Raw genomic sequence first — 12,949 nt, 5'->3', positions numbered from 1 at the left:
TTACGACATTGACAGATGCCATTCAGATGAGCGTTGCTGTGTCAGTCGAAATTGCTGCTTTGACAATAGCTAAACTTGAGACAGAATACCATGAGGCAAAGTGAAAAGAGACCAAAGGTGCATTTTTCAGCTACATCACCTCATTGCTCCAATGCCCATGCATTTGATAATTCATTCATACAATGCGACGGCCTAGGCAATGCCACGTTTGGATGACCCAATGTCTGCTTTCAAACATCACAAAATTCCACTTTTTCACGCACTAACGAACAACTGGCAGGTTTGAAGATTTACGAGTGTCAAGAAATATTGAATCTGTCATTCATGTGTTTACACTTTGTCTCATTATCTTCGTATTATCAAGTGTATGCTTGAAAGCGCAGACACTACTGCTGGCTTGCTAGCTAAACGCACTTTCAAGTGGCAGCTGGTGATAGAAATCTTCGAGCATTTGTCTATAAAAACGCTCGCGTAGATTTCGCGGTATGCTCAAGCGCTTTCAGTGCTACGCACTGCGTGACACCTGCCTGTCAGGCCGAGCAGGAGAGCGCCAAGGGACGAAACACCAAATTGTTCATTTGGCACTGTAAATACGTATGTCTCTATTATAGTGTGCCTGTATATACACTTCGACGACGGCAATGATGCCACCGCTTGCAACAGTCGGCCAATTTAAAGAACGTGTCGCAGCGTTCGCTTTCCATGTGTACAATCTAACACGGCGAGTCTCTTTTTTCATGCGGAAGCAGCCTTCTGGATCTAAAAACATTGATATCGCGAGCGCAACAGAACAAACGGGCGGTAGTGCGCATGAGTTTAAAATCGTAGTCCGCAAAATATGGGCTATAAATAACGGCTGAAACACGTTACAGATGGGTGTCAATTTAAAGCGTGCAGTGCATTTAAAGCGTACTTTCAGCGAGAACTTCAGGCGGCGTGAAAAATGATGCCTAAGCATGCATAAATTACACAAAAAAATTATGTACGTCCCAGATGAGTTGAAAGTGGTCGCGAACAGCTACCTTACCTGTCTATGTGAATGACAGGTGCAGCCTCTGAGCTTCTATACGATCCCTATTCGGTATTGTATTGGGTACAAGAAAGAGTTATTACGCGGAAATATAAGGAACAGCTGGGGATAACCAAAAAAAGCTGAGATGTACCATTGAAGCTCCCATGCTACGCACACATCCAATTGACAGGAAGCCGCCATGGCACATTTTGACTACCGGAAATAGGTGGCGCTTACAGCCTTAGAATTAGAGTTGCATTAAAGAATGTTGAAACAGTTTTTCGTTTAAAATATTCTACGTGATGCTTACTTTCATTGCCAGTTTTTGTTTTCGTCCCTTGTCCAGAGAATCGCCAACAAAAAGAACAATTTACAAACTGTTTATTATCACGAATAGCAGCGAGAACCGAAATCGAAACCAGGGCGACGCGCTCGTTGCGGGTACAATTTTAATAGCCTTGATCAATGCCTCGATGATAGTGCGCCGAAACCAGCACATGCGTACAAAGGCGATGGATGCTACATTCATGAGAACAATATCTCGACATCGGTCAATGCTGCATAACATAAGCTTGCAGCTGTAGTTTTCCCACATTTCTTACACATGGTACGCTTCGGTTCTTTTCGGATTTACTCTGCGACACATTAACTGTGCCACTACGCACATGCCAACATTTCGTCACAATTTCTTCAAAGCGGCATTTAGTTCATCGAGTACACCGACAAAACATGCGTGGAAACGCTTTCGAGCACCTGTCTCAGCAATCCCCGCCGCCCTCCGCCCCCCCCCCCTTTTTTTTTTTCTATACCGCCGCTAATTAATGCACGTATGAGTTAACCTCCACATACAAATCACTCGTGGCGTGTCCCTTATTCACTCCGAATTAAAAGTCGGTGCTGTAAACTTACGTACGTACAGTGCTATACATCGCGGCTATAGTCGCGTCGCAATCCCGTGTTTCTCTAGGTTGAACGCCCGTTCAATACCTATGCAGAATCCAACAATCGGTTTGCTCTGGCGCAGTTAGAAGACGATCGTCGTCGTGCTCTTTGCACACCACAAACGCGCCACGCACACACACACAACTAGATTGCGCAAAACGCGCTGTTCCACCTTGCATCGCTTCGTTCGTGGTCGTGCTGCTTGGGCACGCCAAAACGCGATGTTCCACCTTCGTTCGTGGTCGTGCTATTTGTGCATACACATTCGTCACACGCGCATCTAAATTGCTCTTTGCACACACCAAGCGCATCACACAAACACAACTTCAATTGCCGTAAAACGCGCTGTTCCACCTTGTATCGCTTCGTTCGTGGTCGTGCTGCTTGCGTGCACGCACAATGAACTGCCTACCCTGCTACTCCGGCGAGTTGGCACAAACATTACTACCATAATACTACCGCGCACTATCTGCGCTATGGTACATTTCTATGGGCCCCCCGCGCGCGCGCATGGGGACTAGGGCGTTTCAGGAGCTAGGTGCGTTTTTTACACGACACCTAGGGACCTACGCTCCCCTAGGGCAAAAAGTTACCTAGATATATAGTTCCCGTTGGTGCCGCGGGGGCGGCGCTGCAGTCGACCGGCTGCACAGGCGAGCGAATGTAAATGCGCGCCCGGGCACCTCCGAACGAGCAACGACGCCAGACTCGCAACATAGAAAATGACAATCATTCCACTCTGTAAAGGTGAATTGGCAGCGAAAGCACTTTGCTTTTCGTTTGAGAGCTCTGACTGTCGTCAGCTTTCGCTGCCGTTCCGTATTCACAGAGTGGAATGGTTGTCATTTCCGGCAAATTTCTTCATCTGAGAGCATTTTAGCCATTCGGTTATATTTGAGCAGTGCTTATGCGCTTGCTTATTCTTTCCAACTGAAATGCATTCGAGAACCTCGAAGTCTGGACGGGCAGACGTGGGCAGCATTAACTAGTTTGACAAAAGGTCACAGTTTCGCCCGGAAGGCGAAGCAACCATTGCGATAGCAAATTAGTGGACAGCTATACAAAGTAAGGATAGTAGTTTTATCGGCCACATGAACTTGTAAACATAGGCATAATAACTAAATTAATAATCATGGTGTCACGTGCACAAACAAACATCTCACTTGATGACCGCGGAAGCTCGCTGACAAAACGCTGCAGTAAGGAAACGCGGCACCTGCAGCGAGCGAATTGACCTTCGGGCTGCCGCTTGCATCAACGCGAACTAAGTCGCAAAAACACAGCGCAGCGCGGTCTCTGTACCCGTCGCAGGTGGCTTTCAAGATATAGCGGCCCGGGCCACCCGAAGTAGACCGCGTCCCCTTTCCCTACACTCCCCGCGAAGCGTTGCGCGCGACAGAAGGCGGCACGCTTCTTCCCCGCTTCCCACCGTTGCGTGCGCGAGGTTTAGCCCCGATCGCCGGCTCACCCTCGCAAGATTTGACTCGCACATACAGCATACGGCGCTTGGCGACGATTTTATCGCCCTTGGACTTTACACGGAACCTCACGGCGACGGCGAGGCCAATGCCGACGGCGGAAGTCTATATATGATTGTTATCGATTATCGACTATATATTATTGTCTATATGATTGTTATCGCATAATAATAAATCGTAAATAGCTTATAAACTGTTGTTCACAAGGTTGAGTGACTTTGACAGCTCTTTCAATTTCCAGGAACTTCACCGAGCGTTTTTTTTTTTTTTTAATGCGGAATTTGCGGCTATAATATACCACTCCTCGAAGTGCGTGTCAAAAACCTGATGCTGAAGAAGAGGCAAACAAGTTTCGCATAACACTGCGAAGCCACGGCAGCACGCGGTAAAACAGAAAAGTCAGCGGAAGATTCTGTTTTTTCCTGCTCGAGTACACCGCAGTATCACGGCTCGAGAGATTAGGACACCATGACCTCAATGCACGCAAAAGACGTCATAATTGATATACATTCCTATGCGCATTCACGCTGTTGTTGGGAACTCCGTCATGCCGCCACAAGCATTGGAGACACAAAGAGCATCACAACACTGATTAATGACCAAATAAACGCAACAGACTTCTCTCGTTTTTTTCATAGCGATGGTCTCGAATCTGGCAGCCTTGATGTCATTAATTAGCATGCCAGGGTTTATTAGCCACGTGCCTGTTCTCCTAAGATCACGTGTTAAGTGACACCATCTGGCAAAAAAAGGGATATTCCACACCCGCCCACCATGGTTCTGAGTGGCGCTGGCTAACACTCCTAGGGCTATATTTAGTAAACATAAATATCCAAGTTAGTGGACGAATTGATGGCCGCCGCCGTAGCGCAATTGGTAGTGCAACGCTCACGTAATGCGCAGGATGAGGGTTCGGCTTCTACCGGCGACAAATTATCTTTTCGTCCACTTTCATTTCTCTTTTCTTCATTATCTTCTACATTCCAACTTAAACTTAAGCTTTCGTTAGTTTCATTGTCTGTTGACTTTATTTGGTCACTATTAACAAAATCGAGTTGCGAGTTTCCCTTCTTCTCTCGTTACCACTGATTAATGTGATTTAATGTCCTTATGAAACAGTTAGGTTATGAGAGTCGCCATAATTGAAGGTTCCAGATCAATTTTGACAACGCGCATTTATCAACGTCTAAATCTAAATATACACGGGCGCTTTATCACTCTGCCCTTAGAACAATGCGGTCAATAAAACCAGAAATCCAACCCGCAACCTAATGCTTATCAGAAGAACGCCATAGCCACTTAGCCACAACGGCGGGCGCGAATAAAGTTGTTAATAAAAGAACACACATGCAAGCACCACGCGCCGCTTCGCAGACTTTTCTGCTTATAATATTTTTCTTCATGCAGTGGAAGTCAGCATTTCCAAGATCCGGCGCAAAATATATTCTCCCTGAAAGGGCCGCCAAGTGGGTCTCGTACTGGACAAAAATTTTGAAAATTAAATTCCGTTTTTTTTAAGTTCGCAACCTACAACCCGATTATGAGGCACGCTGTAGTTGGGGATTCCGGATTAATTTTGACCTTCTGGGGTTCTTTACCGTGCACCTAAATTTAAGTGTTAAGCCAAAAAAGGAACCAGCGAAAACCACGACACAGGACCAGAAGGAGCCATACACACACAGTCGCCTCCTTCTTGTCCTGCGTCTTGGTTTCCGCTGGTTCCTTTTTGGCTTAAAACATGAACCAACTAGCCCAGAAATCCACGCTTCTAAACGAAATTTAAGTAAACGAGCGTTTTTGCATTTCGCCTTCACCGTAATGCGGCCGCCGCAGACGAGATCGATCCCGCGGCCTCGAGCTCAGCAGGGCAAAAGACTTTAAAAAAAAGAGGAAAAAAAGACTCTTTACTGTGCGTTATAAAGCATGGGCCCTATAACGTAAAACTATTCCAGTATGTATTTATTCCAGCCTCCTGACCTCTGATTTACGTAACCACCGACTGAAGCATGGGGCGGTAACCCGCAGCGTTGTTTTAAAAGCCCAATCAAACGCACTCCTGGTTTATGGGAGTCACTTATTTTGTTTTCTTTAAAAGCGAATAGCACTGCCTACATTAAGTAGTTTTTTTCTTATCTAATTGGCACACAAAAGGCGAGAAGCCCACTGAAGAGGAAAGGGCTTCGTTGGGCCGAGCCAGCACAGTGAAAGTAGATAACCGGATGAAGAGGGTGATGCTGACGTCTGCGATTCCGCTTCCCTTTACTTAGCTTGCGGTGGATGGTCGAAAATCGCGGCAGCGTGCAATGGAAGGTTAAAAATGCCGATAAAACGGATCCTCGGCAAAGAAGGATTGGGAGATTGAAGTGGCATACGTGCCGAAAGGGCTCGATAACGTTATACTACCACGCAAAAATTTTTATTATACGCAAATAAATCCACCCTCCCCAGCAACTTCGAGTAGCCAGAATTGAATCATGGGGTTTTACGTGCCAAAAGCACTTTCTGATTATGAGGCACGCCGTAGTGGAGGACTCCGGAAATTTCGACCACCTGGGGTTCTTTAACGTGCACCTAAATCTAAGTACACGGGTGTTTTCGCATTTCGCCCCTATCGAAATGCGGCCGCCGTGGCCAGGATTCGATCCCGCGACATCGTGCTCAGCAGCCCAACACCATAGCCACTGAGCAACCACGGCGGGTTTCGAGTAGCCAGTGCCAGAGCTATCGGCGGGCAGCCATCTTCGATTCCATTTAGAACGGGGCAGTCTCTGGCTATTCAGAAAAAAAAAATCAGTACTGTTCAGCATATCAATGCGTCTTTAACGCGTACACGTCGGTTTGACGCGTTGAGTTTTCGCGGTTTTGTGACGTCGCGTGACATACAGCCCGAAGTGGATGCAGCCCGAAAATTCTTGACCAACAGCAGAGGACTAATGGCGAAAAAGGCTTCGAATCATAGTTAAAGATCCCCTGGTGGTCAAAATTAATCCGGAGTCCCCCACTACGGCGTGCCTCATAATCAAGTTATGGTTGTGGCACGTAAAGCTCCACAATTCATTCATACTGCCTGTGCAGGCACCATACATTATGCTTTAAGTTTCCTGCATTTACATTGTACAAATTACGAAATCCTTACCTCGGCACGTACGGTTGGTAGAAGCCAGCAAATATTGTCTTAAAACAGATGACATCGTCAAGCAGCATAAGACGAACGTCATTGCCATCTTGAACTGTGGCGTCTCCGATTCTTACCGACGGAAGACCTGCAGTCTTCTGTAATACGTTTTCCCAAATCTCGGCTATCTTAGGCGTAGGTGCGTTGGGTGTCGTGCTTATACCGTTCGTATTTCCCAGAACGATGAAGCTTGGGTGCTTGGAAGCCATCGGCGAGTGAGTGGATGGTATAAAATTGGAAGACTCCGCTTCGCCAGTCTGTGGAAGAACTGCATCGGGAGGAACAATACATGAAGTCGGCTTCCACAAAGCGGTGCCCAGGAATTGGACAGCATCGCCACTCGCAAGCTCGTCTTTAAGAATCTCGTCCAACTCCACCAGGCCGTAGATGATTGCGTTTACAATTGCATATCCGTATACTCGCAATAAGTGTGTCGTTCCTATTAAGTTTTTCACCTGCACGCAAAAAAAGAGAATAAGAGAGAAGGGAAAGGAGACATGGGCAAAAAGTCAGTGGATGCCGTAACTGACGCCACTATTTCAGCTTGTATAATTTAAGAATATGTGACCCCAATGTATCACATAGTCACTAAAATGCACTGGAGGCGAATCCACAGACAACTAAACTTAGCAGAATTTTCGCAACCGAGCATGTGCTTCAACATACCCATATTCTAAATAAATGTAAAAGACCACAAGAAATTGAAATGAAGCGGTTATGCCCATGGTGCTCATGGTAAGCTCGTATAAATGGCACATTGTTTACTGAAGTACTGTATACCAAGCACCAATGCGCACTTGTTCGGTGTAAACACTCGATAACGTCACCAAAACTTGTTTCAGTTACAAACGCAGTCTGAGCGTAGCATAATCCAACGTCAAGGCTTTCTTTCTGTCCCACCAGAGCAAAAAAGAATTGGAGCGAAATATTCGTAGCAAAAAAAAAAAAGAGAGAGAGAGAGAGAGAGAGAAAACACGCAAAAAGCAACTTTGATTGTATGCTTAACAGTATAAAACTCTGAGAAAATCGCATGCATCGGTCGGAACGGCTCACCTTGTCAAAATAAACTCGGTTAGACTCTTCCATGCCAAACCAACAGAACCTTGCAAGACAGAAGGATGGTCCAGACATCGCATACACCTCGCTCGTTCGCAGACCTGAAGCATATTTAGTGCTAGCGGGTCTTTTTCGTAGAGGCAACAGGGCGTAATCCAATTGCAATGTAATACATATATGCTATTTCACGCGTTCAAATAGTTCCTAAGAAATGCGTCACTGAAGACCTATAGGCTATATTATACGAGTTACGCTCCAAGATGTTTGAAGCGTAGCACACTCCAAGCATTAATGGCTCTGAAGATTTCACAGCGAAATAAACATCATTTGGGGACATTTGAGTGTAGTTTGGCCGCCCTTGCACTTCGCAACGTTCCATGAGCTTTAATATTCGAAATGCCCGCTACAACGCAGTCAGTGATGTAGACCCCATCATGCAGCCAACACTAACCTGAGCCGAGTTCACACCAAAGAAAACATAAACTGGGGCGTGATCTTATAACGGTTCGCTTTCGTAATCGTTCGCTTGCTTTCGTGTGGCTGGTCAGACTTGCACTTTCGTCAGCAAAACGCGTTTCTCGATCGCGCCCCTGGGCGTCGGAATCTAACAGCGAACTCTTCTTATCTTATCATCTTAGTTCATCTTATCAGCGTTAGAATAGTAAGCTGTTGGGCTAGTTGGTTTGACATGATTTTTTCAAAGGGGAGCGCGGAAGCGTTGCGAAAGAAGGAGACATGGACAGGAAAGACGCTCACTTGCAACTAAGTATATATTCAGAGACAAACCACCAGCAACGTCACTGCGCATGCGCTGCCATCGACAACTGTGAACAATGTTTACAAATTTTTATATATAAAATCGCCTAATAACGGGGCATGCATCACTACATCAATAATGACAGCTAGTGTAGGTGATAGCAACAACGGCACGTGCAAGTGGCCTGACAGAAATCATTCCAAAGCCAACGGAGCACCGGCACTGCTCGTGCTAGGATCAGAGAGGGATCGCATGGTCAGTTACCAGGAAAGAACTCAGCACTACAGGTTAGCCAGGGCAGCGTATCCGCCAGCACACAAATCGCTTAACAAGCAACAAGAAGTAGCTTGGAGGCGACTTCAGACGAACACCTTCAGACGAATACCCCAACCCCGTAGCCTATGACTACTACTACCCCCTACCAATACTCTAATACATGTAACCATTGAAAGAAAAAAGCGGATCTGTTCCACATTATGTGGTCATGCCCAGCGGAAAATCACAGAAATCACGAAATAAGTACTACTGAGCAGGGGGAGGCCGTGTTGCTCAGCTCCGGCCCTGACCTGCAGGCCAAGGTCATCGAGAGCTGAAGAAGCCGCCCGGGCTTAGGGGCTCGTGGCTGCCTAACCACCCGTCAATACCTTGTCTTCCAATAAAGTCTTTACTCATGAATGAATGTGTGTGGTTTAGTGGCGCAAGGGCCAGATATGGCCAAAGAGCGCCAAGACAGTGTTAGTGATTTCGCGGTGGAATGATGACTTCTGTGAAGAGGATGTGACTTGGCTGTAAGGTGGCCTAAAAATAGTCGCTGTAAAGTGCGTAAAACCTAAGTACTATAAAATTATGGCGATGACTAATGACGAGTACTATGAACAATAAAATCTATCGTACAAGAATGATGCAAAATAGAAAATATATAAGATGGTAAAATTACTTGGAGCACTGCTGCCTCGCCAGAGCCCTTGAGACACAAGGGCCTAGAGGCATGTGCTGTACGAAAGAGCTATCACAGCGGTATCCTCTGAAGAGAGGGCCTGCTACGAACATGTGGGGCTAACAGCATGCAAGACAACATCTTTCAGAAAACTTAGGACTGTGTTGGTGTCAAATAAAGGTTCTGGGCCGAGTAGCATTACGGGATGTAGGGGGATGTGCTGCCGGTATGCTAGAGAAAAATGTTTCCTTCTCTCAGATTCGGCTGCCCGACACTCCAGGAGGACGTGGAGGATGGTCAGCCTCTCCCCTCATCTACCGCAGGTTGGAGGATCATTTTCAGTGAGTAAACAGTTATGCGTGCCAAATGTGTGTCCTATTCTGAGGCGACAGAATAGGACATCTGTTCGCCGTGATTTTGTTACGGAGGGCCAAGAACCTAACTGTGGCTTTATCACGTGCAGTTTGTTATTTACTTCTGCGTCCCATATACGTTGCCAGTGGTTTCGCAGTTTCTTAAGAAAAGCTTCAGGTCTGTGACAGGGACCGAAGCAGTAGGACTAACTGCATGCAATGAAATTGATGTGGCCATCTGGTCCACTAAAACGTTACCCTGGATGCCCCTATGACCAGGCACCCAGCATATAATCACATGCTGGTTAGATACATATGCTTTACATAAGACGGAATAGAGTTCAATTATAACAGGATTTTTGTGCTTACAGAACGATATTAAAGACTTCAGAACACTTAGGGAGTCCGTATATATAACTGATTTTTTTAGTTTTGATTTCCTTATATGCTTCACGGTCGACAATATTGCGTAGGCCTCAGCCGTAAAGATACTAGTTTCCGAATGCAGCACGTCGGTTTCCGAGAAGGATGGACCGACGGCGGCATAGGACACCCCGTCGTGTGACTTCGATGCGTCTGTGTAGAATTCCGTGCAGGAGTGTTTATACTGGAGTTCCCGGAAATGCATTTTGATTTCAATCTCTGGAGCGTGCTTTGTAACTTGAGTGAAAGATGTGTCGCATTGTATCAGCTGCCACTCCCAAGGAGGTAGCAGCTTGGCTGGATGCATTAGGCGAAGCTCGAGGAGTGGAACATGCATTTCTTCACTAAGCTCAATCACACGCAGCGAGAAAGGCTGTCTTACGGAGGGACGATTGCGAAAGAGTGTAGCAGATGTCATGTGGTTAACGGCATTAAAACACGGATGTTGAGGATTAGAGTGGACTTTCAGAAAATATGTTTGGCTGATGTATGTTCTCTGCAGATGAAGTGACCACTCATTCGATTCTGCATATAAACTTTGTATGGGACTCGTTCTGAAAGCGCCAGTGGCCAGTCGGATTCCTAGATGGTGGACTGGGTCTAGCATCTTTAGTGCGCTCGGGGCGGCAGAGTGATAAATCACGGCACCATAGTCTAGTCGTGATCGAATGAGGCTTTTATAGAGATTCATTAAACACTTCCTGTCACTACCCCATGTAGTCTGGGATAGAAGTTTCATTATGTTCATTGTTTTTAGACATTTTTCTTTAGGATGCTTAATGTGGGGGATGAAAGTGAGTCTGTAATCAAGTATAACACCTAGAAATTTGTGCTCTTTTTTTACAGGTATCTGTTGTCCACGCAGTTCTATGCAATTGGATCTGGGATGAGTCCTCTGTTTCTTGTAAAAAGAACACAAGAGCTTTTGTTAGGATTGATCTTAAATCCATTCATGTCTGCCCACATTGAGACTTTGTTCAGGCCATGCTGTACCTGTCTCTCGCAAACTGCGAGGTTACAGGATTTGAAAGCTATCTGTATGTCGTCCACATAGACAGAATAAAAGATTGCCGGTGGTAATGAAGCGCGAAGCGTGTTCATCTTCCCGATGAAGAGTGTGCAGCTGAGCACGCCTCCTTGAGGTACACCCGTTTCTTGCGTAAAAGGACGCAAAAGTACATTACCGACTTTTACCCGGAAGGTACGACTGGACAGATAGCTTTCTATTAGGTTTAGCATATTACCATGGATGCCCATTTCTGACAAATCTCTTAAGATTCCGTAACGCCACGTCGTATCGTGCGCCTTCTCCATATCGAGGAATATGGATAAGAAAAACTGTTTATGTATAAATGCGTCCCGGATATTTCCTTTAACACGTACGAGATGATCGGTTGTGGAGCGCCCTTCTTGGAAGCCGCACTGATAAGGATCAAGCATTTTGCTCTGTTCATGGACATGAATGAGTCGCCGATTTATCATTTTTTCGAACACCTTACAAATGCAACTTGTGAGGGCTATCGGGCGGTAACTTGCCACTGACGAAGGGTCTTTGCCTTGTTTCAAAACAGGGACCACGATGGCTTCCTTCCATGCGATTGGAAGGTACCCTGCATCCCAGATGGTGTTGAAAAGTGTGAGTAGTGTAACTTGCGTATCATTGTGTAAGTTTTTGAGCATTTCATACATGATTCTATCAGATCCTGGTGCGGAGCTCTTGCATGCGCTCAAGGCAGCTCTCGATTCGGCAATACTAAAAGGACGGTTGTAAGGCTCATTCTCTCGACTTTTTCTTGTTAATGGCTTACGTTCTTCTATTTCTTTGTATTTGAGAAAGGATTGTGAATAATTTGTTGGACTTGACACGCTCTCAATATACTCCCCAACCCCAAGTGAGTCTGCCTGGTCTTGCAGTGTATCGCCCTGTGTGTTTACCAGAGGGAGTGAGTGTGTTTGCCGCCCTCTAATCCTATTGACCCTGTTCCAGGCTTTGGTCTCGTCTCTAAACGAGTTAATACTCGATAAAAATTTGTGCCAACTTTCTCTTCTGGCCTGTCGGCGGGTTCGCCTGCCTTGGAACTTTATTTTTTTAAAGTTGACAAGATTCTCAGCAGTGGGAGAAGCGCGTAGCAACCCCCACGCCTTGTTCTGATTCTTACGGGCAATCCTACATTCGCTGTTCCACCACGGTACACGTCGTTTGCATGCCAAACCACTCACTTCAGATACGCATTTTGATGCGGCATCTATTATGAATGCTGTAAGATACTCCACAGCAGCATCAATTTCTAAAGAAGACATGTCAGCCCATGAGATGCTAGTGAGAGTTCGAAATTTCTCCCAGTCGGCTGTGTCTATCTTCCACCTAGGAGCTTGTGGAGGATATTCGTTTTCTTTGGATGTTCTTATCAGTATGGGGAAGTGGTCGCTCCCGTAAGGATTGTTCGTAACTTCCCATTCAAGTTCGAGCAGTATAGACGGGGAAACTATACTGAGATCTATTGAAGAAAAGGTTCTGTTTGCTAAAGAGTAATATGTGGGTTCCTTCTTATTCAGCAAGCACGCACCAGAAGAAACAAGGAACTGTTCAACAAGACGACCTCGCGCGTCTATACGAGAGTCGCCCCACAGGCAGCTGTGTGCATTGAAATCGCCAAGAACAACATAAGGTTCTGGCAATTCATCTATAAATGACTGAAATTCATGTTTGTTTAATTTGTAGTGTGGGGGTACGTAAAGCGATCAAATGGTGACGAGTTTATTTAGAAGAACAGCTCGAACCGCCACTGCTTCAAGGGGCGTTTGTAGCTGTAAAC

The 12,949-nt window shown here is 46.0% G+C and overlaps 1 protein-coding gene across 1 annotated transcript in view; it reads right to left on the bottom strand.

Moving 5' to 3' along the window:
- LOC126544350 (uncharacterized) overlaps positions 1–12,949 on the bottom strand; it is a 57,179-nt gene that overhangs the window by 20,088 nt on the left and 24,142 nt on the right. The window contains exons 5-6 of the mRNA XM_050191638.3: positions 7,661–7,764; positions 6,569–7,062 (exon numbers count right to left, since the gene is read on the bottom strand). Of these exons, the coding sequence (XP_050047595.1) occupies positions 6,569–7,062; positions 7,661–7,764 (598 nt within the window). The remainder of the gene's footprint in view (positions 1–6,568; positions 7,063–7,660; positions 7,765–12,949) is intronic.

This window comes from Dermacentor andersoni, chromosome 1 (genome assembly GCF_023375885.2).
Source record: "Dermacentor andersoni chromosome 1, qqDerAnde1_hic_scaffold, whole genome shotgun sequence".
NCBI classification, from domain to species: Eukaryota; Metazoa; Arthropoda; class Arachnida; order Ixodida; family Ixodidae; genus Dermacentor; species Dermacentor andersoni.
Note: the sequence above shows the minus strand (reverse complement) of the source record. Positions and strands in the feature narration are given on the sequence as shown.